Source organism: Epinephelus moara, chromosome 4 (genome assembly GCF_006386435.1).
Source record: "Epinephelus moara isolate mb chromosome 4, YSFRI_EMoa_1.0, whole genome shotgun sequence".
NCBI classification, from domain to species: Eukaryota; Metazoa; Chordata; class Actinopteri; order Perciformes; family Serranidae; genus Epinephelus; species Epinephelus moara.
The window spans coordinates 26,324,830-26,351,277 of record NC_065509.1 but is presented as its reverse complement, the minus strand read 5'-3'; the positions used below and the strand labels follow the sequence as shown (position 1 = coordinate 26,351,277).

The 26,448-nt window shown below is 40.9% G+C and overlaps 4 protein-coding genes across 5 annotated transcripts; 2 read left to right on the top strand and 2 right to left on the bottom strand.

Moving 5' to 3' along the window:
* Positions 1-419: 419 nt before the first annotated feature.
* On the bottom strand, positions 420-8,465 carry LOC126388849 (seipin-like). Of its 2 annotated transcripts, XM_050042168.1 has the most exons (11): positions 8,375-8,465; positions 7,430-7,515; positions 7,044-7,299; positions 6,828-6,906; positions 6,602-6,745; positions 6,446-6,481; positions 3,612-3,746; positions 3,428-3,525; positions 2,758-2,884; positions 2,521-2,602; positions 420-2,439 (listed from the first exon to the last, which is right to left on the bottom strand). In XM_050042168.1, exons 3-11 carry the CDS (start codon positions 7,292-7,294, stop codon positions 2,315-2,317), a joined length of 1,077 nt encoding a protein of 358 aa, XP_049898125.1. In that variant the 5' UTR covers positions 7,295-7,299; positions 7,430-7,515; positions 8,375-8,465; the 3' UTR covers positions 420-2,314. The 2 variants fall into 2 exon arrangements, with proteins under 2 accessions (XP_049898125.1, XP_049898126.1); XM_050042169.1 differs by lacking the exon at positions 6,446-6,481.
* A 1,953-nt stretch (positions 8,466-10,418) lies between these two features.
* rnaseh2c (ribonuclease H2, subunit C) lies at positions 10,419-12,696 on the top strand. Its single transcript, XM_050043215.1, has 5 exons — positions 10,419-10,526; positions 10,983-11,137; positions 11,803-11,915; positions 12,033-12,152; positions 12,515-12,696. Exons 2-5 carry the CDS (start codon positions 10,984-10,986, stop codon positions 12,536-12,538), a joined length of 411 nt encoding a protein of 136 aa, XP_049899172.1. The 5' UTR covers positions 10,419-10,526; position 10,983; the 3' UTR covers positions 12,539-12,696.
* Positions 12,514-20,361, bottom strand: zbtb3 (zinc finger and BTB domain containing 3). The gene is made up of 4 exons (XM_050043210.1): positions 20,300-20,361; positions 19,819-19,954; positions 18,041-18,861; positions 12,514-17,872 (listed from the first exon to the last, which is right to left on the bottom strand). The coding sequence occupies exons 3-4, from the start codon at positions 18,856-18,858 to the stop codon at positions 16,813-16,815; spliced, it is 1,878 nt and encodes a 625-aa protein (XP_049899167.1). The 5' UTR covers positions 18,859-18,861; positions 19,819-19,954; positions 20,300-20,361; the 3' UTR covers positions 12,514-16,812.
* A 55-nt stretch (positions 20,362-20,416) lies between these two features.
* On the top strand, positions 20,417-26,323 carry trpt1 (tRNA phosphotransferase 1). The gene is made up of 7 exons (XM_050043214.1): positions 20,417-20,638; positions 20,871-20,952; positions 23,356-23,525; positions 24,859-25,036; positions 25,127-25,183; positions 25,289-25,399; positions 25,820-26,323. Exons 1-7 carry the CDS (start codon positions 20,561-20,563, stop codon positions 25,840-25,842), a joined length of 699 nt encoding a protein of 232 aa, XP_049899171.1. The 5' UTR covers positions 20,417-20,560; the 3' UTR covers positions 25,843-26,323.
* The last annotated feature ends 125 nt before the right edge of the window (positions 26,324-26,448 follow it).

The following is a 26,448-nucleotide window of genomic DNA, read 5'->3' as shown; positions in this document are numbered from 1 at the left end:
CCTCAACAATAACTCTATGCTCTTTTCAAAGGACACAAATGAAGATATAAAACTATAAAGTATAACATGTGTCTCACTTACTTCACCTTACCTTTGTCCTCCACCTGTTGGAAAGCTCCGTGCCTGTCAGTGAGCTACATCCCTCTCTCATTATCCCTGCTGATGCCGTATTTTGCATGCAGTGACGTCATTAAGTTTCCACAACTAAAACAGTTGAGAGGACATCCAAGAATAACCCTGTGTCAGAGAGCAGGGTGGAGATAGAGTAACGTGCCCTCCCCCCAAATATATGAATGGATTTGTGGATTAACTGTTTTGGGGCAGTGTTTACGGACTGCACAGAAGATACAAACACAAAGAAACAAACAGTCTGATAAACATTTTTAAAGGTTTTATTGCAACAGTTAAACAGAGTGAACTTAAGAATGGATTTGCAGCCATGTTAAACACATTTTTGACTGAAAATTCAATCAATTTATTATATTTTTGTGTAACAGAAAGAGATGCACAGGTGTCAACTCAGCTTTCTACTTCAGTTATGTTGTTGCACTCTCTGTCATTTGACAGTGTTGTTTTGCATGTTGTCCTGATGTGTCACCTGAATGTTAATGTGTTCTCCATGTTGTTTCACTAGCTTATTATAAACCGGTCTCATTGCATTTTGTGCAGTTTAACAACCAATAAAATCAGGTTTGGATTTCCTAAATAAGTAAGTGGAATTTAGTTAGCTTGTTAGCTTATTAGCACAGTCAAATGACAGGGAGCACAGGACACTAGGACGTAGGGTTTGGCAGTATATTGATACTGTGATATTAGAATAGATATCGTCATAGATTTTGGATATCATAATATTGGAAGTTGGGCGGCGCGGTGGTGTGGTGGTTAGCACTGTCGCCTCACAGCAAGAGGGTTGCCGGTTCGATCCCGGGTGTGGGAGCCCTTCTGTGCGGAGTTTGCATGTTCTCCCCGTGTCAGCGTGGGTTCTCTCCGGGCACTCCGGCTTCCTCCCACAGTCCAAAGACATGCAGATTGGGGACTAGGTTAATTGGTGACTCTAAATTGTCCGTAGGTGTGAATGTGAGCGTGAATGGTTGTTTGTCTCTATGTGTCAGCCCTGCGATAGTCTGGCGACCTGTCCAGGGTGTACCCTGCCTCTCGCCCGATGTCAGCTGGGATAGGCTCCAGCCCCCCCCGCGACCCTCAAGAGGATGAAGCGGTTAGAAGATGAATGAATGAATGAATGAATAATATTGGAAGTGTCTTGTCCTGGTTCAAAAGGCTGCATCACAGGAAAATGATGTAATTTTCTGAACTTACCAGACTGTACTAGCTGTTCTAATATTTGCCTTTACCCACTTCGTCATTACATCCACATTATGGATGATGATTATTTATCAAAAATCCATTGTGTAAATATTTTGTGAAGGCACCAGCAGTCACTGCTTGTCTCAATATCAATATCAAGGTATTTGATCGAAAATATATATTGCATTTTCTCCATATCGCGCAGCCCTCATCAGGACAACATGCAAAAACAGTGTGCAACAAGACAACTGGAGTACAGTTTATGGTGGAAGTGACACAGGTGACATGTTTTTTTTCAGGTGACAATCAGATTGTTAAAATAGTTTTGTTCCGACTGAAGTACAGTTAAAGGTCGAACATACAAAGACAAACGTTTTGTAACAGCTGACAGACACATTGATCAAGTATCAGGTTTTAAGCATTTTAAAGTAACATTTCAGCCAGTATGAGAGTTATAATCTACACACAGCTCCACATTCTTACATCCCGAAGCCAAAAGAAGTTGATGGAATACATAAAAAAAGACCCCAGATAAAATAATGACTCATAATAATTAGTGGATGATTACAGTGTCATGCTTATCTCACATACTTTATTTATTCATATAGGTATTTCCTTGATAGTGTCTTATGTGTTTGTTTGATATTGGACAGTTTTAGTGGACACTACATCACAGCTATGAAGTGCAAAGCAATAAAAAGGCTCTGACAATGAGAGATTTGTGTGAGGTGACGAAGGCACAGGTGAGTCTATCCCATAAATAACAGGGTCCTGTGGTTAAAAATGAAACAGTGTGAGTGTTAACACAGAGGACATGATGTAAGAGCAAAAAGATCCACAACTCAAACAGTGCAGCTCAGGTCGTCACCCGACATATTTGTCAGAGGTGTGTGGGTGCTTTCTGAGTCATTTTCAACCACATATCTTGCTTAAATCTTCTCTACATCTTATCATTCCCTACACTTTACCCCTCTCTGTTATTAATGTCCTCACTCTGCCTCTGATTCATTTATTCAATGTGAGGCTGAATCTGTCTGTTCTGCACCTCTGTGCCATTGCCTGAGATCAAATGGAGCCTCTCCTGACTCGGATTTGTGGGGGTCGTCTGGAGGGGACCCAGCAGCTCAGCAGCACCTGTCAAAGGATTTATTCTTGTGGTGACTGATGCAGATGACTTGAATAATGTTGAAATTCCCTACACTTGTGTTTTTGTACCTGCAGCAGCGTCTTTTTCATCCTCTTGCTGGTTGTTGTTCACGTTATTGCCCCTATCTGACAGCAGTCCATCTGCTCTGAGCTGTAAACAAGGAGGAAAACAATCACTCAGAGCTTGCTGAGACTGAGCTACAGCACCTGAGAGGGATCGGGTCATATTTCACACTCACTTAAACACCAAACTCATGAAGTGTGCGCAGCCCTGCAGCTGTAGTTAAACATTGTCTCTCCTCTCACCTGCTGCGGCCACTCCTTTCCCAGCAGCAACCTCACGTAGCTGAGGACGAAGAGGAGACTGAGGAAGATGAAGTTACTGGACACGCCCACCAGGGCTGATAGGGTAGGGAAGTTGAACAGCAAGTATCTGATGTGGAGAAACAAAGAAAAGAGTTGTTATGGGATGCCAGTAATTATGATGAAAAGGCTGCAGTTATCCCACTTGCTCTCAGTTTGACTTCTGTGCCAGGAAGTTTTTTTTTCAGTCATTTCCTCCAGAAAACCACAAAGAAAACATCTGAGCGTGTTGCATTTACTCCACTGTGGGCTGTTAGTGTAGGAGGAGACATAAAAAAGTGAGTTTTTCCAGTGAAGAAATGAGTCCTGTGGTTACAGTCGTTGTGTTAATGAGGCTGCTGTCAGTGGAGAAATTTATGTGTCTTCATCCTCTGCGATACATTTTCTGTCAGTGCTAAGATAATGATGCTCTTCCTCTTTTAAAAGGTCACTGATACATGGTGTTTAATGAGATTAATAACTCATTCTCTTGATAGTAGATGGAACAAATATGAAACATGTCAACGTGTTATATTGTAGAAATCTGGACAACTAATCACAGTAACTGCAGCCTCACTTTGTGCTGTACGTTTAAAGATTATGGATTTTTTTAATCATGATGTACACATCTTACCTTAAACCAGTGAAGTGAGCATGAATGTTGAGCTCAGAGGAGTAGATCTGCACCTTGTTGGACAAGATCTCAATGAAGGCCGTGACCGAGGGGGCATACTGTGCACATGGAGACAAACCTATGAGATAGACATCCCAGCCCACTGACACATGCCAACACATTCATAAAGCAGAGCAGGACTCACAGGGTCGTCCGTGTAGTCTGAGAAGAGCTCCACCTCCAGCACTTGTTTCTGCTCAGCGACACCGGTCAGAAAGGCCGGGAGGAACAGCAGCGTTCCCAGGTACCTCAGCAGGTCAGATCGGTATCGCAGCATGCTCTGACCACAGCAGGACAACACAGTCATACACACAACACAGGGCTTAATTCAGTCTCCTAAGGATTCATTAATCTGCTCTTTCCTTACAAATGTATGATGCCATATCCCCAGAAGATGTTTTCACTGATATCATGATGAATACTTCCGGAAGGGTGATTGATGTTGTCATTAATGGAACTCAATGATTTGTGCTCAGTTAAATTAACACTAGCAAAAGCTGATCTCAGTGGACTCAAAGACGTTCAGTTTTTGTTTAAACCTGACCTCACATTTTGAAGTTTTGAAGCTGTACTTTGTGACAGAGTATTTTGTGACGCTGATCAGTATACTTTATATTCAAAACATCTTATTATTCAATGCACAAATATCACAAGCCTGTAAAAGTACCATATCAACACCTCTCAAATATAGTGCCAGGCTTCAAAAGCGGTATTTATTAGAACACTGGTTCCCAATCTGAGGGTCCAGACCCCTAATTGAGGTCCCTAAAGCTTCATGGTGGGTTGTGAGGCCTTAATTTTAAGGGTTGTAAGATAAATTTTTCTAAAAATATACAGTAGGTCTATACTTCAGCATTTCATTACATTCTGCAAAGAAAAATAAAATTAATTACTTGTTATTTCAGTAAGGGCCTGTTGAAGACCTAAACACAAGCTATAATGACAACCCAGTCTCATTCCGCAGTCGCTGAATACCAGCGCAGTGACTTCCGCATCAGACACCAACAAAAAAAGCCATCCTTCATGTAGGCATGATACGCAGCCAGGTGCTGGTGTCAGCGGGAAACGTGGCTGAACGACAACATAAGTTAAGGGCAAAACGTCCAACTAGGGTGAATGGGAACGGTGGTGGATGGGTCCAGCCATCACCAGCTTTCGCCTTAGAGGCCAGTGTCCGCTTCCTGTATGACTGTAAAGCCAAACCCAGTTTTTTTTTCTTAACTCAACCATGTGCTTTTCTTTTGCCTAAACTTCACAACATGCGTGTTAGCTAAACATAATCACATATGTTTGCTGTTGAAGGGGAAAAAAATGTAAATTTGTGGTGTAGTACCGACGTAGTATGCTTACTTTGAAAGAGACTTTATGCAAACTGTACATTTCCTGTGACAACAGAAATGTGTTTTGAAAAGACACAATGCATGTAACAGGCTCAAGCTGACACAGCGTCCCAGAATGTCAACAACAGACGGACCCAGGCTACCTTGCACGTTACATCGACATGAAAAGTCCACGACCAAGCCTCAGAGAGTAGAACACTGAATTTGTCAAAATAAAAACCACTTTTAAGTATGTTTGATTGCTAGAAATGAAAGGAAATACACAATGTCTGCTTAAAATTCATTGAAATGACTCATTTCACACAAACTTCCTGCAGTTACTGCATCCATTGTTTCAGTTATTTGTACTGTTTACCAGCTGTTCTGTATTGTTACTGTTATGCATGGCATATGATATGAAATATCCATAAAATATGTCACTTAGTCAGGAGTCGTCAGTTTACTCAGCAATAGATAACGGGGCCCTTAAGAAACAAGGTACTTTTTTTTTTTTCCAGATCACTCAGTGTTTAATATAGTAGTCTTCTTACTATATAATGACAAAAACTCTGTCTGTCTGTGTGTCTGTTCCACATTTTTCTGTTCCACATGGTCAATCCATGTGAAATTTGGCACAGTGGTAGAGGGTCATGGGAGGATGCGAATGAAGCAATATTACATCAATTGGCCAAAGGGGGGCGCTATAGCAACCGATTGAAATTGCAAACTTTGAATGGGCATATCTCATGCCCCGTATGTCGTAGAGACATGAAACTTTGCACAGAGATGCCTCTCCTCATGAGGAACAAATTTGCCTCAAGAACCCATAACTTCCGGTTATATAGATTTTCCGCCATTTTGAATTTTTTGAAAAACACTTAAATTGGATCTCTTCCTAGGAAGTTTGACCGATCTGCATGAAACTCGGTGAACATAATCTAGGGACCAATATCTAAAGTTCCCTCTTGACAAAAGTTGGAAAACTTAGTAAAACTGAACACACATAATCTGAGGGGACCCCTCCATTACTGACCCCATCAAATAAAATGGGGGCGCTAGAGAGCTAATTTCTTATCTAGGCGTAACCGCCATATCAATTTTTACTAAACTTGGTAGATATGTAGAACAGGACGCCTCAAGGTGACTGGAGAAATTTAACTCTAATTGGCAACTGGGTGGCGCTATAACAACAGAAAAATGCTTAAAAATGGCTAAAACGCGACCGATCGCTGTGGCTCCCCCTGTGGCCCAATGTTTTTTTCTCTTCTAATTTTTGGTATGACTAAGTCATGGTATGGTATGCTGTACATAATCACGGAAACTGTCAGTGTGTCATTCTGTCTGTCCCATGTTTTGAAACTACACATAGGCATTGAGGATTGGCATAGGTAGAAGGTGACAAAGCTACCAATGGGTATGGACTAGTTAAAGTTAATGATGGCTGCCCTTACATATCTAAATTCACTGGAAAAGCTTTCCTCCCATCATGTATTTGTTGTATCAGTCACCAGTTCACGTGTTCATCCTGCCAGCTCAGTCACCTGAGCACTGAGATCACCTTCTTTTGCGGTGGAGCTCTGCAGCAAGCATAAGCAGCCCTAATCTGGCTCTGACCAGGCTGTGTGATTAAAAGGTTAATGTGCGTCAGCGCTGTACTCACAAAGCGAGAGCTGGTGGCGGACAGCAGCTGTCTTGCCTAAGAAACACACAGCAATGCAACAATGAATCATTGAGTTTGCAGGATCTAGTAATGAAGCAGTATTTGATTGTTTGTACACATGTGGCCACATGGGAGCTGAAGAAATCAGACACTCACAGAGCGAGCAGAGGAGGCAACTTTTCCCCCATCCCGAGAGAAACAGGTTGTCTTGATCATGAACATCCCCAGATCCTGATTGGTTGGGGAATCAGGCATCTCCAGCCGTAGAGACATCCGATAGGCCTGGCCGAATGTCAGAGCCTAAATATAAAGTTTAAAAAGATTACACTCCTGGGAATAGACACAGATACATACACATACACACGCGCAGATTCATACATACATGTTTCTTATTCCTCATCAGAGAGACGTTTGCCACTGGATAAGAGCACCAAAAAGATGAAGGAGATTCACAGTCTGTCCTGCACACATAAATATGAATGACTGAGTGACAGTAAATAGTAAATAGCACAGGAATCAAACACAGCTGGACAGGACTTCACACACACACACACACACACACACACACACACACACACACACACACACACACACACACCTGTAGTAGTAGTGCACAGGTGAGGAGTAAGCAGCCCTGGGCATGTACGAGTAGTAGAAGCTCCCATATAAAAAGGCTGCGATCCAGAGGAGTAGGAGGACAAAACTTGACACAACAAAGCCCTGTACAACTCTCTGACGGGCACGTGACATCACCATGACGACAGCATCCCTGAGCCTCGGCAACCCCTCACCAATGAGCACTGACAGGTCTCCATCATCTCCTGGACGTAAAGAGCTGTCTTGATCCATGAAATCTAAACATCAGTAAACAAGGAAGCAGGTGGAACTTTTTAAAAAACAGAACAACTCATAAAGGGTTAAAATCACCACATTACGAGCATGTTTCAAAAGATAAGTGTAAAGAATTAATTAGAAGTATCATACCACTGGCTCAGTCCTACAGTCTCTGTGGTTGAAATGTCTCGAGTGTCACCCAGAGTTAGCCTATCTGGTTCTTATTCAACATTTCCCTGAAACAGATAGATCAGGCGTTGTGTTAAACTCGGCACGGTTGATGATGTAATGATCTCATGGAGCCAGAGACAGAAGCAGCACTTTGATACACTGAGAGCTGTGAAACCACTGAGGCCAATCTCAGTCACAAGCAGAGGCCTCTGACGCCAGATGACTGAGGGGGACTGTGTCAGCAGTCAAATAATAATAATAAATGGAAAACTTTCTGCTAGTACTTTATAATACTACTTTCTGGATACTTTTTACTTTAACATTTTTTTTTATTATTCATATTTTTTTATTTTCTCATTTCATGTAGCTAAAGTTCAGTGAGTAACTTTACTTAAGTACTGAAGTACAAATCTGAGGTATATTTTCCTGATTATAATTACTTTATATACTACTACCAGTAGACACTGATTTTAGTTCTACATTGCGTATGCGGGACCTTTTACTTGTAACAGAGAATCTTAACAGTGCGGTATTAGTTTGTTTTTTAATGCTAAAAAAGAACTAACTTAATGTTAATGTATTGTCTATCTGCCAGTGTATTTGAGTTTTACAAGTTGGAAAATGACAGAAATAAACGTAACTAACAAACTTAACTAAATGATCTGATTACTTCATCTACCACTGCTTTTAGTTTAAATGATATTTAAATGTTAAAAGAGGAAGGGAGTAGGGACTTGCTCAACACATAAATGAACTCTGACATGCAGATTTTCAGATTACGAGTCATGCAGGCAAGGGCTGTAGCATTTTTAACTCAAAATTCAAACCAAAACTTTAAGAAAACAGTTTATCTAAACCACTGGGTGGTTTCCAACAGCAACATGCCTGCAGCAGTGCTCTTCTCGTCTTGTGGTAAAAACTCACCTCTGGTTTCTGCTGGTCAGAGATGAGCTGTTGGGAAATCACTTCTCCTTTCCCTGAAGTCTCTTTGTCAACACTCTGACACTGTCTGGATAAAATGCTGTTAACACAACACCCCCCTCACCAAAATTACATTAGCTGCTGAGAAGCTGCCATTGGACAGTGTTAAGTCCATCCCACATGAAGAGAGACGCTGCTGCTGCTGCCAACTAGAACTGGAGTTCTTAGTGTTGAACATGATACTGGCAACAAGGCTAAGGATTAAGAACAGGAGTTTATACTAGAACTATAATTTATACAACTGAAGCCCCATTGTATTGCTTATATTTAGGTGACGAGTAAGACACAAGAGTAACATTACAGAAAATCAAGTATGTGTGATAAATACCTCCCTGTAAGAATATAATACAGTAGACCACTCATATTTGGTATTTGCTGTGTTTGGGTAATTGGTAAAAAATGATAGTTACACTGCCGTCTGTGACAGTGTTTAATGATAATTTAATCTCATGAACAGGCTATATTACGATTTTTTTCATTGCTTGTGTTTTTCACATCCCAAACACAGTCCATACTTTTATATGTTTAATTGCTGAATCGTTTATTTTCTTGGTTTTGCATGTGTGTTTTATTTCTCCACTGCTGCTAAATGTTCTGCAAAGCTCTGATTTTCCCATATCACCCCTGATTTTGTGATAGACCTACTGTCCAATGATGCCCATAAATTGTCCCAAAATATTTTGTATGAAGGTATCGTAATTGACTGTACAAAGATTGTAGTTTACTTAGTTATACCTCGGCCTATGTCCTGCTAGCAAAGTAAAACTGATTATTTTAAAAGGTGGAATCACAAACAAAACAGCCATATCTTTACACTTCACGATCCTGCATTGTATAGAGAGTCTACTTTCTAAATAGCAGAGAGATAACATAGCCTAATACCTGATGCAAACTGCTAAGTCATGTAGCTACTGTGCAAGAACCTATGCAGTATTTTGTTGAAAACATAAAAAAAGTAAATAAATAAATAACAGGGGGAAAGTGCAGAAATATCTGTGACATTGACCAGGATAAGTGTATTAGAGCATACATGAATGGCTGAAAGTGCAGATACAAATGTTTTGTGACCAGGGGCGTAAATATAGAGGCAGTGTGGTTGCACTGGGGTCCGTGGGGTGGAGGGGCCCGCAGAGAGAGTGGGCTCTTGCAGGTTATTCTGATTGCCTCCTTGAATATATTTATCTGTGTTCAAACAGGAATAACAATAAAAAACATTGCTAATTCCAGAAATGGTGCCATTTGCCATATATGTCCTCAACAAGGCAAGCCCATTTATGTCATGGTTTTCTTTTCTTTTTTTAAAGATATTTTTTTGGCCATTTTGCCTGTAATGGACAGGACAGATAAGTGTGAAGGGGGAGAGAGAGAGAGGGGATGACATGCAGCAAAGGGCCACAGACTGGATTCAAACCCGGGCCGCTGCGGCAACAGCCTTGCATATAGGGCGCCTGCTCTACCACTAAGCCACCGACGCCCCCTGGTTTTCTTTTTTATTTTCATTTTTTTAAATAGTCAGGAGCTATCTAAATTAGATGCTTTTTCTACACAAGCTGTAAAATCTATAAATAACACCATGAAAAAATATTCTATCAAATAATACATTTTCTTTGATATTTTTGTCAGATATGCAGTGATGATTGCTGGGTAATATGTGGGCTGATGTTGTCCAATGTCAAGTCTCCATTTGTGTCAAGACAATACATGCATGATAGCGTGCACTAGGGCCAGTTGTAACATCCTTACGCCACTGTTTCTGACCAATTATTCATTACACTTTAATATATAATATATAGATATATATATGAATAAAAACTGTATATAAGAATGTCCAGTAAAGATAATGGCTTTACAGGGTACAGGGTGGATAAAAACAAAGAATAAAGAGAGCTGAGAATATAAAGGCAGAAACTAAAAAGTATAATAATCTCTCACCAAGAGGGGGCGACATCCTCTGGCGGAGTAGAAAAAACCCGCCAAAACGTCTTGTGGCGTAGAAGAAGACGCTTTCGTCCAATCACACGCAGCGACCGGCGCTACCCGGAAATGGTCCAAAATTACGTTTCATTTACAGAAAAAGTTGGAAAAGTGCTGAAAGGTAATGTTGGGAGTTATATTTCTCAAATCGATATTTAAGTCGCTTGACAGCATGTTTAATAATGTTCATGAGAAACGGATGAAACATGCAGATATGACGAAATATTTATTAGAGGAAGCATGCTGTTTATTTTAGGGAAAGTTGTCACAGCTTCACCATAAACAAGCACTCACTTAACAAGGGACAGCTTCTGATGCTGACATTATTTCTTTAGAAAAACATGTCAGGAAAAGCCTTAAAATTATTTTCTCAAAATATATTTTTAACTACATTTTATCAAACTGTCTGTGCTGTATTTACAGTTAGTAATATACTCCTCTGATAGAGCCAGTAGATACTTTAGAGATTACCTTCATATGTCTCAAATCACAGCAATAAATTTTAGGTTTACACAGAATACAGGTGTGTAATATGTTGTTATTCATGTGTGTGTCCTCTCCTGTCTCCTGGTTGCAGGATGTCCTGTAACACCAGTGTGACTCGTGTCCTTGTGTCATCTGTGGGCCAAGCACAGCGGGTCCCAGTCCAGCTGATGCCCTGTGAGATTGAACACAGTGGACCGGCCTCGGTCTCACAGTACCTCACTGCTACCACGAAAGATGGCAAACTAGGTACAGTCAGCCTCTCTACCAGTAGATAGAAAGCTAATTATTGTTAATGGTACAGTTTGCAGTTCATTGAAAACAGTGGTGGAGATAAAGCCCATAGTAATAATCACACAAATGATCACTATTTACTTAATTCTTACAAGATTATTTTTCTTATAAAAAAAAAAAAAAATCTCAAATCTTAATCTCAAGATTCAGAAGAGCAGGGAATTGGTTAGGTTTAGGATCATGTTTCAATTGGATAGTCTTGCCTGGAGAATATGTCGGAATGACAAACTTCCACTGGTTTTGAACCATGCTGCTTTACACTGTAACTACTGGTTCCAGTATGGGACATTTGCATCCAATGTCAATAGGGATGGGTATCCAGTCCAGAATTTTTGTGCTAATTAGTACTGGTTCTAGTTCTCAGAAAGATCCCAGTTCATCGTAATAAGAGAGGGTATACGTTATTTTTCTGTACAAATAAATCAAAACAACATGACCATGCCAAATTTAGAATCCACAGCTTTTGGACTCGATTTAGGATGTTTCAATTTAGGACTCCCAAGTTGTCACATTACATTGATATAAAAAGGTGTATCTCACATTTTATCCCACAGTAATTTTTAGTGTGGGAGGAAAACTGTCTCTAACAACAGTCCTTTTTGCATTTTTACTCATTTCAGAAAAGACAGTGTCATTCAGAGGTCGTGGGTTGAAGGGACAGGAGCTCAGCTGTCCACATGGCTACACTGGCTTGGTGCTGAAAGAGATCAACAAGCCCGGCTCAGACCAAGAGGTAAACATTACTGATGTCATCTTTCACGTCACAAAAACTATTTAAGTTTACCAGCATATCTTGTTACTATGTCTACATGATGGTAAATTATGTGTGTGTTTGTGTGTGTGTTTCTAGGACAGGACAGTGAAGGTAACCTCTGTGTTTGACAAGCTGACCTACTGGAACCTGGAGACGCCTCCGAACTCAGACGATACAGTTGTGATGGCGATGGATTGGCCAGAGCTGGCTGAGGCGGTGAGTTCAGCTGACTTTTTTTTTTTAAACTTTATTTAACCAGACAAGACATAAAGAACAAATTATTGCTTACAGTGACAACCAGACACTTTAAAAAATGCTTTTTTAAAATGAAAGACAAGACTAACCTGTGTCACCCAGAGATTCAATTTTTTTCTCAGTGTAATCAACATCACATGATCAGCGACATGTCTCATTACACAGGATGATCAGAGTTATCAAGATTAATTGATGTTTAAACCACCATCACTATTTTGTTAATTCTATATTCCAGAAAGGGTTCCACATTTAAGTATTTTTTTGACAGTATTTTTAGGTTTTGTTGTGAGGAGATAATATATTGATATTTTGTCTCTTCACAGATCCACGGGCCAGTGGAAGACTGAAGAGGTTTCCGGCCACACTCAGTGAAAGAAAGGCTTATAACGAGTGTTATTCAGTGTTACTATAGCAGAGTAATGAGCAACAGATGTAATGTTTATATTTTTGTATATGTTCTTTTGTAGTGAAACACAGAAAATAAAAGATACTGCTGACTGAACAACCAGTGTGATTATGATTCACTGAAACCTTACCTCCACATTGTTTCTACTCAACAGTGTATTCACAAGGTAACATTTAGATTTTGCACACTGGCTACCATGAAACTCTTGAAAATGATCACAGACTGAACTGTCCCTTCTGAATATCCAAAACACTTCAGTTTGCGTGATAATACCAGTCAGTTTTCATCAGTACATACAGAAACTGTAGAAATGGTGCAGGACAACAAATTCTAAAGTGTCAAACAGTCATTTAGGCACATTTAAAGTTTAAATTTAAACATTTAAAGAAGTCACATGGGCAGTAAGAAATGCCAAACACATTAAGGGTGGATCCCCAAACTAACCCTGACGGAGAACGCCCAGAACACTCTATGAAATATGTGGCAAAAACATAAGTAGGATAAGAAAGCCATAGTGATCAGAGAATCTGGCTGACTTTACAGTAAACTCTTGTGGACAGCTACTACAAATGCATTGATGGGTTGTCAGTTTCAGTTTGCATGGCTGACACTTTAATATTTCTGGGCCAGTTGCCTCTCCCTCATCAGACTTCTTGCTGCAATTTTCAAAGAAATAAGGTCGTGATGAAACAAGGGAAAGTAAAGGCCATTTGGCACAGCTGATTTTCTACGCCATCAGATACAGAGTAGTGTGAATATCTGCTATTGATGAAGCAGCTTCATTAAAACTGATGCAAGGAAAAGCTTGTATTCTGGATTTCCATGGTCATGAAATTCCTGGAAATGTAATGAAATTAGATAAAATGAATTTCAGGGCCTGGAAATGGTTTGGAATTAACAGAATTGACAGTAGTACATAGACCAGACCGGCATCACGTCATCTTCAAGGCTGCGCCTCCTTTTGGTTGGAAAGTATAATGCAGTCACATCAGGATAGAGATAGAAAAATTCCAAAAAGCTGTAGTGTTGAGGGTTAACTAAGGCTTTTACACTGAGATTTTAAGCACATAAGATTCCTGAAAATTCACTGTCAGTGTGGAAACTTGCTAAATGATGCTGGTGACAGTTACTACTGATGGGTAGCTAACGTTAGCTTGAGTAGGACGCTGCTGCAGTACAGTCATCAGACTGTCTCCAACTACAGTAAATCTCAGCCTGTAGATTGAACATTTGGCTTTTAACACGTTGGAGATTTACAGACAGCACTTGGCCAAACGATACCTGAGGATTCAATCAAATATGTTAATTCATTTGGATGTGGAAAGAGTGAAGGGACATGATGCCGATCACCCTTAATTTAACAAGGTATTGTGAATGCTCAGGTTCAGGCAAGGTCACAAAACAATTATTAGACATGCCCATAAAAGAAATGCCTATTTAACAAGAAATGAATACATACAGAATGAATGAATTATAATTCAAACACATCAAATTGTACTGACACTTACAGGATCTTTTGTTATCTTTCCTCTAAAAAGGGGCGTGGCCCTGATGTTTTGCAGAGGACCCGTATGTGCCGGTCTGGCCTATTGGCAGCTAGTTGGCGCCAGTAATTTCTAATGAGCGAGTAAAGTGGAAATGCCTGGGAAGTGCGTGTTTAATTATGTATGGCTGTATCGCTATACAGGCACACCCATTTACACTACTCAAATTAAGTCATGGAAATAGAGAACAGTATCACAGAAAAGTAAAGCAATTGTTCTGACAGGTAAAAGTGAGTGAAAACCCTGTGTACTACAAGTTATAAAATGGCACTCTCTGATAATAATTTTAAAATTTGTGCAGGTTTCATTTTGTAAATAAAACACCAGACAGTACAACATTACTACATTTACAGTCAGTCAAACTTTGCTGGCACAGAGTCAAACTGAAAAGGCAGTCGTACAGATTACATGTCATGTAACTGATCAAGTTAAAATGCAACAGCTTTCCCTTATTTGTGTTCTGAGTTAATATAGCGAACAAAGTGAAGGATATCACACAACACTTTGAAACATTTTTTAACATTACTGAATCTTCTTACAACAATGAAGTGTTTGATAATTTTCTATACTCATACAAATGTATGAATAATGATAAAGGAATCTTGGCTCCTTGTTTGACAGTAATTTAAGTTTTGAGCAGCACCACAATGCTTGTGCAACCATGTTAGAAGTATTTCAAAAAGTACAATCTAAATTAAGACCATTTTACACACCTCCGCCTCATCACGCCAGGATTACTGCTACTGCCTCTTTACTTGCCAGAACCAAAAAGACGTTACTGATCAATTTTAATGCTTTTCATGGCCTCTGTTACAGCTATATCTCTGACCTTTAGGGCTTTTCACACTGCACAGCCCAGGACTAGCAGCAGTGTTAAAATGTCACCAGTAGCAGGGCTTTATTTGAGACGGGGCTAAAACATCAAAAAGAGATAAAACAGCTAAAAGAATGAAAAGTAAACATCTAGTGTTTTAACTTTTCCAGCAGCAGCAAATAGAGGAAATGTTGCTATTCTTGTTTTCATTAAGTTAGCTAGTGTGCTAGGTACCTAAGGTTTCTGACAGTAGTAGTTACCATTGTTACAACTTAAACATAAAGTACAGGCAAACTGGTGACAAAACCAAGAAGTCGTGTGATAGGACAACAAAAATGTGATGCAAAGCAGCTCCTTTTCAGCTCCGGCAACTTTTACCCTGTGTTTAGTCAATTTTCAATGGCTAACTCTGCTCTGGAGCCAACCAATAAGCCCTAAGTTAATGTCGATGTTAGTCCACTTGGAACGTGCCAGGACTGTGCCCGAGGAAATCAGATCAGCTGAGTCTGTAAACTCTTTTAAAGTTCCTCTTCAAGCATTGATTAAACCCCCAAAACTAATTTCTATTCATCAGAATTACGTGAAAAAAATCCCTTCCCTTCATGCCTTAAAATGGCTTAGATTTAATTTTATACATTTGCCTTATTAAGTATGTGCAGATCTATGAATATGCATACTGGCCCCTACCACCATCTCCAGCCACCCCTCAGCCACCCAGCTGCAGCTCGAGCGCACCTGCTAATGTTACATAAACCATGTTCCCCATTGACAGCTCTGACAAGTTAAAATGAACCTGGCTCCTCCTCTGACAACAATCGTTTAATTTCCCAGTAGCGTTATGCTCACGATATGAAGAGCCTCACCCTGTGAGCTGACGAGATTGGTTCCTTAGGTTTGTGATGTAACAAACCTTGGCAGTCTGAATGTGCGTTCTTGAGACTGTCACTGTAGTTCTTCGATCTGCTTATGTTGCTCATATGTCTAATAGTATTTTAAAAACACCATATGGACATATTAATAAGGTTTATAAGTTATAAGGGTAATACGTTTTCATTGGAGGAGGTCTTTAAGTCCTTTCTTAAAAAATAATTTAATCAGAGAGAATTTTCCAATTTTATTGAGTTTAAATTTCCTTTCAACTGCCTTTTATTTCCTTAACAAGTTCCTATTCTTACCCTTTCCTACACTGTATCGGATTCAATACACCACATTGTTTTTTATCAGTTTTTTTTAACCTGATGATTTAATGACTTTTCTGTTTTTTTGCTGCCTTGTGAAGCACTTTGTCACGTGGATTTTGAAAAATGCTTAAAAATGCTTGATGCTTAAAAAGATTAGTATTATAACATTATTATAAAGGTATTAAAACTATTACAAACATATGCCTCAAAATGCCTCTTAAATTAAAAAAAGAGTGGTATATTAGCATAAAATCAGATCAGTTTTAGGGTTAAGAGACAACAGTCACACATGAACATAAAGTGTTTAATGAATGAGTGCTGATGTCACTGCCACATCGCTGGTGTTTACTCTGTGTGTGAGTTCTTGTATTTCTGTACTTATAAAGGCCTGGGTGTCTGCAGGGTGCAAATTTGAAAATATTAAGACAATATTTTGACACATTTGAAGATGTCACCTTGGGCTTCGGGCAACTGTGATGTGTGACATTTTTAATAACTTTATATTTCAAACAAATAATTGAGAAAAGAACCAACAAATTCATTTGAAAATGAACTGTTTGTTGCAGCTCTGCTCAATTTAGGTTTGAATATAGAATTAGAGTTTGGTTATTAAGTTAAAGTTTAGGTATGTATGTGTGCATGAGTATAGAAATACAGTAGAGTGTGTTGGTGTGTGTTAGCTAAGAGGTGGTGGTGGTGGTGGTGGGGGCGGTTGTGGTGGCAGTGAGGGGTCCCCGTCTGCCTTGCTGCGTTTGGCTGGCAGTGTGTGGTCATGAGCTTTGCGTATGTGTCTGTACAGGTCACCCGATTGCGTGTAGCTCCGGTAGCAGTAGCGACATTCATAAGGACGTTCACGTGTGTGCACGATGGCGTGGCGCCTTAGTGTGTATGTACATGAGAAAGTCTTTCCACATACTCCACATGTGGGGACGTCTTCCACAAAGTTCCCCATAGAGTCCTGGAAGTCCTGGAAGTAGGCAGGAGGGTCTGAATGCTGCTGAGCTGCAGACGGAGGAATGTGGGCAAAGGAAGAAGTGTCCTGTGAGGAAGGCCCGGCACCAGAGGAGGAAGAGGAGGGAGAGAGGGGGAAGGAATAGTCATTTGAATGGGAGGTCATTTGTAAGAGGCCCTGTTGGTGGGAGGAGAGAAACTGAGGGCTGTGCAGCTCCTCTTCTTCTTCAAACTCATCTTCTACTTCCATCACTTGTTCTCTTTCTCTACTTTCCTCTCTCTCCTCCTCTAGCTCTTCGTCAGATATAACAATGGCCTCCACTTTGACTTTCACATTCTCTCCATCATCATTGTCTGTCCTCGCTCTGCCCACAGGAGGGTGAGATCTTTCACTTCTAGCAGTGGGTGAAGCTCCCACATTCCCCTCAGGTGCCTTCGGGGTTTGGTTCTGAGGAGCAGAGTGGAAGTCCAAGCTTTGGCGTTGGAGCGACACAGCGCTCTGGATTCGAATCTGGGGAAGTGCACGCAGTGGTGGCGAGTGTGTTGGGTTATGTAAAGTTAGTGCTGATGGCTGGATTAACATGACCATCTGTTGTCCTCTGCCTGATGTACCTCTGTGGTCAGCCTCTGAGGGTTTCCTTACAGAGTCATTGTGTGGCAGTCGGGGTGCGTCCTGCTGGGGGCTGGGTCCTGACTGGGAATAAGCAACTACTGACCGACCACTAGCCTGGCTCACTGGCACCAGAGAGGAAGAAGACGAGGAAGGCTGCTGGTTACTGCTGTGGCTGGTGAAAGAAAGAAAGCAAGAAAAAGAGAAATACTGTAAACTGCTTTTTAGTAACAAATCAACAACAACAAAGAAACAAACCATAAGAAGTCCACTGCGACACAGAGCAACAACCTTTATTTTTTTCCAAGTTAAATAAGTTTAAAAATTCAAAACAGACCCACACCTGTATGTCTCAGTGGTGCTGCATGGGCTACAGAGAGCTGACCCCTCTCCAGGAGCTCCAGTCCCCAGCCTGGCGTGTCCCCCTGAGGCAGGGGCAGACCGACCTGTGATGACATCCTGAACAAGCTCTCCACATGGGGGCAGAGGAGGGGCGTCCATGCCTGGCTGCGTGGTATCAGCGAGGTCAGGGCTCAGAGGAGTCTGAACTCGTGCCTCTGATGACCCCCCACCAGTCCTCCGTTCACACTTCACAGGCTCCAACTGACTTCTCTCTGATGAGAGTGGCGCTGCCATGGCAACTGGATTCAAGTGATCTCCTGCCATGGCCACCACAGGCTCTTCTCCTCCGTCACCCCCAACCCCTCTTCCTGTTTCTACTGCCCTCCTTGCACCAGCGCTCTCTTCAGATCGAGTGCTGTCTGCCTCAGCCAGAGGTCCTCGTCTCTGCAATCGTCTCTTGCAGACTCTCACCACCTCGTTCATGTGCAGAAAGCTTGCAGCCGCCAATATGTCCTCCACGGGTGGAGACTCACCCTGCTGCAGCACGCCTTCATAGACAAATTCCAAGAGCAATCCAAACGCAGCAGCCGTGACAATGTCGCTGTCGAGTGTGACAGAGTTGCTGGCGCCATTTCCACCAATGACCCCTGGAGAGTCTGAGAAGAACATGTGGAAGAAAGGCGAACAGGAAGCCAGAACAGCCCTGTGAGCCAGAAAACGGGATGAGCCCACCAGGACTGTGCAGTCACAAAGGAAACCCCGCTGGCGCTGTGAACGCAGAGCTGCCAGCAGCTGCTGGGAATGCTGCGGGAACTCCATCACCTGAGCAACAGAGACAATCCAAATGAGAGAAAGCAGAGACATAAAGAGACAATGGCTACAGAGCTGTCTGTAGTGATTTATGTCAGTGACAGCAGCACTGAAACAAATCACTACACACAGGTATGTGGCCAGCTGTATCAGGTACCTTGAAAGGTATTTTTGGGTAGTTAACAAGTCTTGTCTTTGGAAAATAATGACACAAATCTATTGAGGAAATATCCATAGAGAGTCATTTCATCTAAATCACAACCCCCATGTTTTTCCACCCAGGCATATTACCATGTAGATAGTTTTTCTTACAAGAAGGAAGAAATAGTCCCATTATTATGGGGTGCTGTATGACCTACTGAACAACAATCTGGTATTTGAGAAGGATTGAAAGAGAGCTAATAATGTCAGTATTTTCAACAACTAATATTACAAGGTACATCAGCGTTACCATCCTTGAGAGCTGCACACAGGTTATAAACAAGCATCCACCACAGTGGATGGTTTGTATAGCTACTGCCTGTGGTCTTGGCATTAGTCCTGCTTCAGTGGCAGACTCAGATTACTGAGGAGCAGCTGCGAAAAAAAAAGCACCTGCTGGATGCAATAAGGCACCAGTGTGCAACAGTTTTCTAGAAATCAGTGCAGTCACTGGCACTGCATTGTGTTTTCTCCACAGGAAAGACACCCTAGGGGGCACTTTATCTACCCCCAGCGGTTGGGGTAAGGCATTTCTGGTATTTCAGGACACTGGGACCTCTGTCAAAGGATCCTGGGATCCTCCCCTGGCACTTTTTTTTTGATAAACAAGCTCTATTTTGATGCTATTTATGCACTCTGGCAACCTATTTACATTAAAAGTTAAATTACAATTACATTTTTTGAGCAGTGTATAACAACTAAAAAGAAAAATATTTTAGGGCACAATTTATAAAAGAATAAGTCCACATAAAAAAGCAGGGAACTTACGTTAGGTAGGGCTGACTTCTCTCTTTAAACACTGTTTACTGACAGTTGAGAGTCCGTTAACGTATCTAACGTTACGTTTCCATGGTGACCTGCCCGAAGTCCTCAGTCCACTGGCAGCTTTGTCTGAGAGCTGAATCTTAATGTGGAACAAAGACGACAGTCAAGGACATGCATGTGAAAAACAAACATGACACACAGCCTGAAATGTATTAAAGAAAAACCCAAATTATCCCAAATGGCGAGACTGTGAATCCAGAAAGACAGAGGCAGTGAACAGGCAGCTCCAGCTCAACTATGCTAACATCAGTTAGCCAACTTAGCTCAGCCTCTGTGTAAAATCCCAGCTCCAGGAGCTCCAGTAACCGCAGCTTTTGTGTTTCAATATATCGACACGAGTTGTGAGATGACGTCCTCATAGTCAGCACAAATTCTGAGATGCGACCCGTCATATTTCTCATACATAAGATGAATATTTTCTTACCTGTAGGTAGCAGCTGTCTGTTTTCTTCCAGGACAAAATGCAGCTATTCCTCGGTGGTGCCGGGGGACACCGCAGCTCCGCGCGCCACAGTGCCACCTACAGGCGAACAGCGAGAACAAACAGGAAGTGTGGGAGACCAAACGTTTGTTTACAGGAGTTCACCGACAACATGTGTGGTCTTGTGTGGCGCCTTGCTGAATTAATCAGTGCTATATAGCTTTTTCATATCATGATCTGAATAACTGAGCTGCTTGTATTTAAATGGACAGTGGCAGAGGAGGTAGAGGAGGCAGAGGAGGAAGAGGAGGGAGAGGAAGGAGAGGAAATCGTGGTGGAGAGGTGAGAGATTTTAACCCTTATAAATTGGGACACTGCCCCATCTCTTTAATAGTTCTGACACTGATTTCTGACCCATGACACCCCTGTATTTGCTATCAAGACAGGCAGTATGAGTTACTTAGTATGGTAAAGTCAAGGTCCTAAATTTAAACCAGAGCTATAATTAGAGCTAAGCTTGAGTGTGTGTGTGTGTATGTATGTCTGCTTTGAATAATGTCTTCTCCCCTACCAGGACAGAGATGTCCGCCTGTCTAAATCAATGTCTTATGCTCTTCGCCATGGAGCCAACCAGATGGGTCTTCAGATGGGTACAGGTGAGCTGCTCACAATCTGGTCCAGGTAACACAAGTGTCTCTTCAAAAGCACAAAAACTAAAAGCAGTTGTCTCAAATTCAGTGCATGAATGGTGGACTTTAAGCATTAGCCAACCACTTAAACGACTTTAACAATGACAATAGGACCAGTTTAATAACAAATTGACACAAGAAGGCATGTTGCCATTTAGGGCTTTATGTATTCATAGAAACCAGTGCCTGTCACCTCTTACTGTCAGAGATGACCACCCAAACTTTTCATACATGATGCTATGATGACTAGAGAATGGTTCCTGGTGATAAATCTTAGTGGTAGACTGTGTGTGATAAACTGAATCTAGGGGATTAAGAGTGGAGGTAGAGGCATATCTATAGATAACATCACCATAATCCAAGACAGACAAAAAGATGGCTTCAATTATCCACTTCCTGTGAAGGATTGAAAATTGATCTCTATTTCTGTTCAAATATCCATTTTTTTTGTCAATGCTAAATGTAACTTTTTGATCCAGCCAGATACCAGGATATTAATACTCTCAAAACTATGACCATTCAGTGTGTTTATAGTACACAGCATCTCTGGCTGTAGAGAACAGCATGTAAGTAGTCTGTTCTGCATTCAGGACTAATTTCAAATTAGAAAGTGCATAATGTAAATGAAATGATCAAAGGCTTGTTGTAGGATTTCAGTGGCTAAGTGTCCAGTATTAGCAAAACAATACAGACCTGTATCATTGGCATAAAGATGGGCACTACAATTTGTTATAGTGGATGTAATGTTATATATTATAGAATATATAAATTGTGAAAGCGACAGGACCCAAGATCAAACCTTGTGGAACTCCTGTTGACATTGGTAAAAAAAATACAGAATAGCCTAGTCATTTCCCAACACATTGCTGTCTCTCAGAAAGGTAGTCCTGAAACCATGCTGTGTAGGAGCATAGGTGTATGAAATCTGTAGAACTGGAATGTTTGAAATGCAGTGGATTTTTTTTTGCTTGAAATGTGATAGACAATATAGTTTATTTGCACATACATGTATAGAAAATACAGAAAAAAAAAAGAAATAAAAAGTTAAAACATTGTGCAGGAAAGGTTAGAGGCTAAAAATGGCTTATGAAGATACATCCCCTATTAAATAACAACAATCATACATAAAAAGAAAAAGATAGTGATAGTGAAAATAAAGTGGAGATAGCATAATTGAATAAGAATAGTAATGCAAAATTATTAGAGATGTACAATTTACAAAAAACCCCAAAACAAATTACAGATAAATCAATGAAGTGTTCAGAATCTTTCCAAATTAGAGTCTTTTTCAGATGTTTTTTGAATAACATTATGTAGATGATGATTATAGAGATGAAAGAAGGTTGTTCCAAAGAGATGGTTCTCTGTATTTTGGTGAGTATTGCTTGATGTTGGTTTTAAATGACAAAGAGGGCAGCACAATATTTCCCTTTGTCAGCAGCAGATATATATATTCATTCTTTATTTCAGACCCAGGGGGATCCATATCACAATAAAAAACACAGTAAAAAAAACAGCAGAGTAAAAATAAGAAAGAAAAATAACATCATTTGTAACCAAAGTAATAGCAGTGACAGAGCCATGCTTAGCTCTGAAACCAGATTGGTGTGGACTCAACACAGAATCTCTTCAAAGGAGTGATTTGAGCTGATTACTATCTAATGACTCCAGGATTTTAGCAAAACAGGACAGTTTGGAAATTGGCCGACAGTTATGAAGATCATTCTTATCACCACCCTGTGCAGTGGGATTCTCGACCTGAGGGATAACTCCAATAGTGATGGAGAGATTAAAGAGATATTTGATTTGATCAGCAATAAATGAGGCACAGAGCTGCAGAAAATAAGGATCTAGTTCATCCTCCCCAGTTGCTTTGCTGCAATCGATGGCTTGAAGTGCCTCCTAAACAACAGAGGAAGTGAAGGCCTGTAGGGTGAACTGGGAAGTACGGTTTAAGGAGGGCACATGACCCAAAGACTTACTGTCAAGAGCACATACTGGAGACACCATGTGATTATTATATGTAATAATGCTAAAATGTATCAGTTATGAAACTATATTAAATTACACGTTAGGCTGCTTCACTTTAACATCATGTTTGTTTAACACACAACAGGTGTTTCGTAATTGCTTTGCATTTAGGATCCATTTGGATTAAGAGCTATAGGCAAAGCACCAAATAAAACCAGATCATATGCTATAGGCTTACCTTTCTGGGCTCCTACAAAACCACCATCTGTATACTTAGTTGCACACATTGCTTGCAGACTGTAAATGTAATCCAGTGCAGCATACAAGGCAAAGACTTAAGTACAAGAGAGAAAAATCCAAATGTGGAAATGTGACCAACGCCAGCTGTTATCCTCATAGATGGCTTCATCTTCGTGGAGGAACTTCTAGCTCACCCGCAGTTCCGCTCATACTCACTGGAAGATGTGGAAAGAGTCGTGGCCACAAATGACAAGCAGCGCTTTAAGCTTCACCCCCACCCAGAGGACGGCCGCCTGCAGATTCGAGCCAGTCAGGGCCATTCAGTACAGGTATGTACACCTGCGAAGTATCACATAGAGAAGGGGATATTTAATTTAATCAGCAAACCAGCATGCTAGGATGTCTTATCCCCCTGGATATAAGCTGTGTTCAGTATATTCAATCTGCACTAAAATTAGTTTTAGATAGAAACATTTTTTCTGTCTTGTGGACCAGCTGCCTTTAATTTCAATAACTGAAATTAACTTTCTCAGATGGAAAATGAACTCAGGGAGATCCCACAACAGCTCAAAACACGCTCCGGTGTTGTTCCATCGAGTGCATACGAATGTAATAAAACAATTTACACCTTCAGAATATCAATATAAATCTAATTTTCAGATGACAGATGCTGTTAGTCCTCTGACAATCAGCTTAAAATGGAAATCTCATTTTGATCCTCTAAAATCCATTTTAGGTTAACGTACAAAAAGACACGGGGGAATAGCTCTGACTGTGGTGCTAAAATGTGTCTTCACTTTTAATTATGTTTATTTTATTCGATTGTGAGTTTTTTTCTAATGTGTTGCAAAGATTGACATTTCAGAGGAACATGAGGTGTATACAAACAATCACTGGCCTTGGATTTTAATCCTGCCCGCTGTTTTTCTATCTGTCTTCCCCTGAATAGTTACATTTAACTACAAGATCTTCACAAGTTAAGCAACAAAATTATAATGCCACTCAGATTCTCCCGAACAGGAAGGTTGTTTATTTTCTGTATTTTACAATTTAAACTGGTCCAAAAACCCAATTTTGTTTGTGTGTGTGTTTTTTTTAAATTGTTTTCATATTGATGGAATACATAAACACAAGAGCTGGTGTTTATACAAAATACATTGCAGATAGCCTGACAAGGATTTTCGAAAAATGACACACAGAACGGCACACAAACAACGGTTCAATGACAGCTAACATGTCATTTTTAAAAAGATCTCCTCTGTAGTTGTCAAAAAGTGTAATTTTCTCCTGGTGTGTTGCGTTCCCCAGCTCCCTCAGCCACATTTCAAATGTAATAACCTTTTCAGATGTTGCAGCAGCTGTTGCAGCTTTCTGGCTAACAGTGTTGACAGGGAAATACCATGAGCCTCATACTTAGTCTTTACACTACCTGGTCTCAAAATCCCAAACAGTGCAGTAAGTGGGACTGGACTACATTCCTTAGCCTTAGCAAAAAAGCCAAACAACTGTGTACAACAACGTTTGTATCACATTATGTCTTGCATCAGGTGAAATACCATGATTATTCTTTATACAAATCTCCCACATCTAACCTGTGATTTCCAAGAAAAAAAAAACCCACCTAAAATGCTGTGTTAATACGGGCCGCATCGTTGTGTTCAGGTCGTGGATTTGGAGCTGAAACCAGTCCTGGCTGGTTCTCCAGACTGCCCTGCTGAGGCTGTTCACGGCTCCTACCTCCGCAACTGGAGCTCCATCCAGCAGCAGGGCCTAAACCGCATGAAGAGGACACACATCCACCTGGCACCAGGCCTGCCAGGGGAGGAGGGCGTCATCAGTGGTAAGCTGTGTGTGTGTGTGTGTCTGAAAGAAATCAGCTGAACATTTAGACAAATAATTTCTACAGTATCATTTTTTCTTTTCCCTCCAGGTATGAGGAAGGACTGTGATCTAGCCGTGTTTATTGACGTCCCCAAAGCTCTCGCTGGTAAGCTCAGCCACAAATGACTGCTACTCCCTAATACGCTTGATTCAGTCTGTGTGTTGAGGCAAGAATCTCTCTGACACGTGTTTTATGTGTGTATCCCTACAGATGGTATTGAGTTTTTCTGGTCAGACAACGGTGTGTTGCTGACTGCAGGCGACGCAGAGGGAAAGCTTCTCCCTAAATACTTCAGCCGAGCCTTAAGACTGAGACCTACAAGTAAGAAAAACTATCACAAGGACAGAAGTGCCTCCAGAAATGTTTCATAGGGGTGATAACCACAGAACCCATTTTCATTCAGACATCTTGAGGTGAGACGGAGTTTAAGGGGCCCTTTGAAAATGGCCACCTGTTCCTAAATTTGGAGTGGTTTTTAGCCCCGTCTCAACAAGCTATGTCAAAATGGTTGGTACCAATGAATTCCTTAGTTTGTCTAGTTTCACAAGATACCACTAACTTAAATAATATGCACCCCACAGCCTGTTAAAGATCGTAGTTATTAGTGGCAGTTGCGGGGTGGGGGGCACAAACGGATTAGTATGCCACTGCACATGGATTCACTCAATTTAGATTATTTTAAAACTGTATTGAGGCCAAAATGTACCTGTTCACTGAAGTCACTTTTGTCCTGTGTTTCAGGGAGCATCCTGCCGCTGCAGTAACAGCCGAGGATACCGCTCTGTCATTGGCCATAGCAGGACTCACCTGACTGTGCCAGCATCCCATGGTTGGTTGATGCTCAGCCTAGTTCCCTTGGTAACACTTGTTGTTTGGCAGGAGCATCCGAGTGAGGCAATTTTGCTCAGCAGTAGGAGAATCCATTTAGCAATCATCCTAAATGGGACTGAATTGGTGAATTTTTCATTTCGGTGCCATTATGAAAGGATCAGGACGACTTCAGGGAAGCGTGGTTTATTTTTATACGACAGTTCAACCAAACTTTATTTATAAGTAAAGAGGTTTTGTTTTTCTATTGCATTGCAAGTGCTAAATAAACTATGGCTGTAGAATATTACGGATACACTGACTGCTGGCAACAACCAGCCTGGCTGTATTTTTAAAGACATGTTGTATGTGTGGTTAGTCACTTGACTAGATATGGGAAAGCAGAGGATGCAGACACTGTGGTTTTAGTTAACGGACTGCTGTAACAGTTTCTTGTGAGATATGGACACACACACGCAGCATGTGAGGGGAGATAAATGGCTCGAAGCTTCCTGTGTGAGAAACAATAGAGATTACCACCATATGTCACAACCATAAGGAGT